The sequence below is a fragment of the Bacillus rossius genome, chromosome 16, assembly GCF_032445375.1.
Source record: "Bacillus rossius redtenbacheri isolate Brsri chromosome 16, Brsri_v3, whole genome shotgun sequence".
Classification (NCBI taxonomy): Eukaryota; Metazoa; Arthropoda; class Insecta; order Phasmatodea; family Bacillidae; genus Bacillus; species Bacillus rossius.
Genome location: NC_086343.1, coordinates 23,481,077 through 23,487,076, shown reverse-complemented (window position 1 = coordinate 23,487,076; position 6,000 = coordinate 23,481,077). Strand labels below are relative to the sequence as shown.

The following is a 6,000-nucleotide window of genomic DNA, read 5'->3' as shown; positions in this document are numbered from 1 at the left end:
AGCCTGGCGCCCTCCCGGAACAGAAATCTCTAAGAAAGCCAGCCACCCCGCTAGGACCTGCGCCCGATCTCGAACACCAGACCGCGGCGGACGGCATCCTGATGCCATTTCCCCCTCTTTTCATATTTCTTTTCATTTTCTCTTTCGTCAGGAACCTTGACAGCTTCTCGTGCTAGTTTAAATTTAAATGTATTCCATCATCACTCATTTTATCATCCTCCAACTGGCTTCTGAGGTTTATATATCTAAACCCAAACTTACTACTTCCTATCAGCATCTCCTGGATGATAGCAATAGGCTGAATTAAATAATTTATTTATGTGAAATATTTGTTGTTAATAACTGAATTAATTTTAAATAATCATTTCTGCTTAAGTGATTTTATCATTAATCAACCATATAAATTTGCTATCACCTAAAAACTGTTAAATCATAAATAGTGTTTTCGATTTCTATATTTTCGATAAAATGTCATGCAATTTTGATGAATCGAACACACAACTGTAAAACCTCAAAGTAAGACCAATATTGTTTGTGTGTAATCCATGACGACATTACAAAAAAAATCGTAGCTTCCTGTTTGTAAAGCGTGGGACAACTTTATCAATAACAATAACGTCTTTGACAATAACAGAATTTGAATTCAGCGGTATAATACATGACATGTCTTCTCTCAAAGTGCCTTTACTGCCAAAGCAGTCAGGTGAATTTATTTCTAAGCTAGCGAAAAACGTCAGTATTCAAAGTAATGGCGTTGTAGCTTTGGCAAAAGAGGTATGAAGAGTTATACAATTTTTATACTCTTAGTCACATTGTATGGATGGGTGGATAGTAGAATATTGTTAGATGGTGTAGGCAGGGCCGCAACTAGGGGGGAGAAAGCGGGGCATACGCCCCGGGCGCAAAGCTGTGGGGGCGCCGAAATCGCTAAACGTCAGTATTCAAAGTAATGGCGTTGTAGCTTTGGCAAAAGAGGTATGAAGAGTTATACAATTTTTATACTCTTCGTCACATTGTATGGATGGGTGGATAGTAGAATATTGTTAGATGGTGTTGGGTGTAGGGGGATTGGAATGGAATAGAGAAACTTATATGCATCTTTGAATGATTAGTTGGTTTGTGCCCGAGTATCTGGGTTTGATTCCCGGCGGCGTCGAGACCGGAACGTTTCTCAAAAGAGGAAACGGCTGTGCGTCAGTGGGTTTTCTCAGGGTACTCAGTTTCCCACTTTTTATTTATGCTTCATTAGTATCTCATCATCGTCTCAAATTACCGCAACGGTAATCCCACAATCCAGCCATTGTAGAATTACGTCAAAGGTCCATACTGGTTTGATGTAATGTAACTGTTGATAGGTATGTTCATTATGAGTTACAGGAAACTATGGTTTTAGGATTTATGTAATTCTTCGGTTCATACTGATTCACTTAACTTTTGTTTAATGTGTCTCAGTTGTATGTCTTAAGGTGATCAAGAAGTATTAAATTGTGTGGAACACATCGTGGTACCTTAAAACCAAAAGGTTAAACATTCTTTATCTATTCTGTGGTTCACAATTTGTTTGCAACTAATGACTCAGTAGATGTCGTTTATTATATTTTAAAACAAAATCAAGCAATTTTTTGTGTAAGTTAATAGCCTATGTTTTGCATTATCAACTGAGAAATACAATTGGATTTTTAAAAATCTTCTTGGTCTTGTAACAAATCACAATTGTGCCCGGCTTAGATGATTGTTCTTTGCACAAATGTAAACACTTGAAGGTTTTCTTAATGACTGTTGCAGGTAGTGAGGTGCAAAAATCGGTTTATGGCTGTTAAATGACTTGAAACTATTAACGATAACTGTAAAATAAAAATGTCGTCTGAAATTAATTTAGACTTTTATTCTTCTTTCGACTACAAACTTATAATATGTTCATCACACTATAGGTCTGACGGAAAACACTTACTTTTGCCGATCGTTACTCACAGTTCTGTGCTTTCACAAAATAATGCCTCTAGCAACTCTGTCGTTTAGGTGCAAAGATACACTGGAAATAAATTCCGATGGACCAGCGGACCACCCAAACCTACGGCGCATGTCTGTGGCCTATAAATTCTAAATAAAACGTCTGAAAATTGATGAAAAATGAAGGTTGATACTCAACTGCGATATAGTCCCTGCGCTCAGACGTGAAATTGTCCACCCTTACAATCTCATGATTTTTTTATGAGCCGCCAGCCCGCATGTCCTTTTGGCACAGTACTTGAACAACTGATGAATCTCAGCACAGTACAAAACCCTTAGGAAAATTATTTCACCGGGTACGTTCCCAAACAGCTGCCTTGCTATTGACAATACATATTATTCTTACATCTATTATTCAGTTATACCCCTCTTTGAGGGCCACCACCACACTATGAACTCCATAAGTAAAATTTTCATTATAAAAAGAATTTTTAAATGCAATGAAATACTGAAAATCACATTTACATACAAAATAATAATCTAATGAGGACCAGTAAAAAACATAGTTAACAACTTTTCAATATAAAATAATTAAATATCAAATTTACCTTCTTACAATAATTGTTAAGAGTGATAACCTCTAAGTATTGAAACTAGGTCACCATGATCTCGAAACCAAGTAATCGGCTGATTTACTTCAGTACTGAGAAGTATCGTAACATAAAATTATTTTGCAAAGCTGTATCGTATGTTACTGTATCTACAATTCTGCAAAGCTGTATGCAATGTTACTGTATCTACAATTTATTACAAACTACTACTAAAATTATGGCATTCGTTGAATTTTAGATGTATTTCGGTGATTTTTTTTTTCCAATTAAATTTTATTTTTTGACTTTAACTCTTATTTCAGCATTACATGGTTTCATCGCTATCCACCTTAAAATTTTGTCCCTTGAGTTTCCGTTCCATTGTTAGGTTTTTGATTACGGAGGGATGTTTAGTCGAAATGAAGGTTTTACCTGCTAGTCCATTTGCAGCCTATTTTGTCCACCCTACAAATTACAGATGCTATTGTAATTTTAAATGTTTGTGGTATAATTTGAGACACTTATACATTATGTAGCATAATCATGAAATATTCTAATTGTTGTTACAGTTAGAAAACTTATTAAGATAAAATACCAAAACTGTTGTAAAAATTTGAGTTCTAGTTTGGCTTTGGCTTGAAAACATTCTTTCAAAGAATTCAAAGAGTTTCCCAGAATCAGTGGCGTAGCCAGGATTTGTGTATGGGGGGGGTGTTGAGAAGCATGCTCCCCCCCCTCCCCCCCCCCCCCCGGGGTCCTGGATTTTAAGGTGTAAAATAGTGCTATTTTAGCAGTTTTCGGTTCTTAAATTTAAATATTGTAATGGTAAAAATTTTATTAATTTTAATATGAAATTTGTTTGAGTGATGAATGAGAAATTAATTAAAGATTTGGTGCTAAGGGGGGGGGGGGGGGAGGGGTGTGTTTGAACCCCTAACCCCCCCCCCCCCTGGCTTCGCCCCTGCCCAGAATACCCCTTTCCTCTGGGGGCTGTTCCACACTCCCCACAGGATAGCAAAGTCTAGGACTGCTGTGCTGACGTACTTTGAGAGTTGTTCTAAGGAGCACCGTGGCTGGTGTGCGGATGCGTGCAGATCGTGGGGAGACTGAAGGACAACTCGCTGAGCGTGCAGAACTTCTCCCAGCACGAACTGCACCCCCAGGTGGCCGATCGCGCGGCGGTGGACTGGATATTCACGGTCGATACGCTCAACTTCAGCTTCTGGGCCGAGGGGGACGGCTCCCGCAAGTGGGAGGTCGAATTCAACGGGAAGAAGCACACGGGCTACTTCGCACTGTGCGCCGCGGTCAACAGGGCTCTGCAGGTGCGTTTCTGCACTCTCCGATTACGGGAACGAATGTTTCAGCATTACGTGCTGTGCTCTCTGTCTGCCCGGGCACACATTCAGTGTGCAGCGCTTCAGAAGAAACCACGCGATTCGAAGCTGCTCAAGATATCCTGAGTCATGTCTCTTTATGAAAAGCATTTTCTTATTTCTGAATTTCATTTGTAACTGTATTTTTAGGAGGATGAATTTGCCTAAAACATGTGTTTTTAGAATAATTTTAAGACACGAAACACGTAAAAGCATTCTAAGAACTTGCAATACATTTTTTTCCTTCATATCTCCACCAGATATCATCTATCATAGGTGATGAGAAGACTGCACACCAGGTCAGAGCCTTGCGCTCAGATGTTACTGCGCTAGAAGCACTAGCGAGCGTTGCACTATATCATCCCGCCACACAGTGTTATGTTGTGATTTGACTCATATTTCGGTATTATTTAGGTTTTATCATGATTCACCATAAATTCTAGTCCCTGCATAATGAATGATCAGTTGTAAGACCCTTGAGTAGTGTAGGTGAATTCATACGTCTCTTCATATTTATTTTTAATAATTGTTAGTTTCTGTTCAATTGTTAGGGTTTTCAGTTTTTTTGAGCTGTTTAGTCTTAATTTAAGTTTTTGGCCTGCTTGTCCATATGCAATGTATTTTATCCACTCCACAGTAATTTGTATATATCCTTTAAGGAAACAGTTAAGTGTCATGTGCAGATGTTAAAATGCCACAGATCTGATTTTATTCTAAGTAAAAGTTGTAAGATTGAAACAAAGAATACTACAAACCAAACATAACTAGTCTGGATTCAATTTTAAACATCATTGCCTCGAAACTGAAATCATTTCCGCCCTGTGACAGAGAAGGCTATCTGCCTGTGGAAAGGCAAAGTTTGCCACAATATTGGTGTTAACTGTGGATGATTCACCAATACATGGCATATCGCAGTGGTCCATATTAACATAGAGTGTTTGCATGGAAGTAACAAAACTGAAACGATCTCAAGAAAATCATGAACAGTTCCCGAAATAAATGTTACTCGTGCTGGTGAATAGAACATTCAATTGCCGGCAACCTTTTGCCTGTAATTTGTTTTCTTTGTTTTATCCTTTCAGATTTTAGTTGTACAGTAAGTCCTCGGTTTACGTCGGGGTTACGTTCCTGAAAACCGCGACGTAAATAGAAACGACGCAAAATGAGCCATGTTTCATGCCACCGGCCGGCCACGGCCCAAGGTCGGCCGGAAGGGGTAGGAGAAAATGCTGTGTCGTTGCGGGACGTAGATAACACTTCTACGTGCGAGATACGTGGGTGGCCGAGCGGGTGGGCTGGTAGTATTGCATCACCGCGCGGAGAGCAGCGGAGAGCAGGAAGCGTCCCTCATGATGTATGATAAGATAAGGCGGTGAACGTGTAGCTTACGCTACATAGCATAAATTAACTACCGAAGGAAACAAAGAATTATAAACAAATTATATACTGTGTTTTGGTTAAAATAAAGATTTACGGTCATTGTAAACGACGTTATTGTGAATCGGCGACAACTTAAATTGAAACATGAGTACTCAAACATTAGAGACGTTAATCCGAAACGACGTAAATCGGTACGACGTAAATAGAGGACTTACTGTACATTAATTCTAAAGTATTATGGAACCCACATACAGCAGTGCTAGAGAGGGAAGCAGCTAGGTGGGTGAAGGGAAAGTGGAGTTGCTGAATAGCCCAACAGAGCTGATGAAGGAAATGAAATGTGGTTGGGAGAGCGTAAAGTACACAAGGCAGAAAGAGAGGCTAGTTGGGATGTACCAAGTGCAGAGTGGGATGGGAGGGTGGGGAGAGCTGGGGGGGGACTAGGGAAGATATCAGGATTGTCTTGAAGGAGCGAGGAAAGATGGAAAGGGTAAAAAGTTCTGTAGTTGTGAGAACGATGGGGGAATGGAATGTATCGTAAGAAGAATGTGTGTGGGCAAAGAGTGTGGCTCAATTCAGGAGAAGAGTGAGAGGAATGTTTGCCACCAGGTTTTTGCCCAATCATAGGTTTTATTTTTAATTTTGCTTTTTATGTACAAAAATGACTACTATATAAAAAAGTTAAGGGGAAAATGTATTAGTTT

General features: G+C 39.3%; 1 protein-coding gene across 2 annotated transcripts in view; it reads left to right on the top strand.

Annotated features, from left to right (window-relative positions):
* Nucleotides 1-559: 559 nt before the first annotated feature.
* Nucleotides 560-6,000, top strand: part of LOC134539811 (queuosine 5'-phosphate N-glycosylase/hydrolase) — a 28,589-nt gene continuing 23,148 nt past the window's right edge. The window contains exons 1-2 of one of the 2 annotated variants that reach the window (XM_063382094.1): nucleotides 560-774; nucleotides 3,635-3,865. In XM_063382094.1, coding sequence (XP_063238164.1) covers nucleotides 664-774; nucleotides 3,635-3,865 — 342 coding nt within the window. In that variant the 5' untranslated portion in view covers nucleotides 560-663. The remainder of the gene's footprint in view (nucleotides 775-3,634; nucleotides 3,866-6,000) is intronic. The other variant, XM_063382093.1, reaches the window with a different exon arrangement.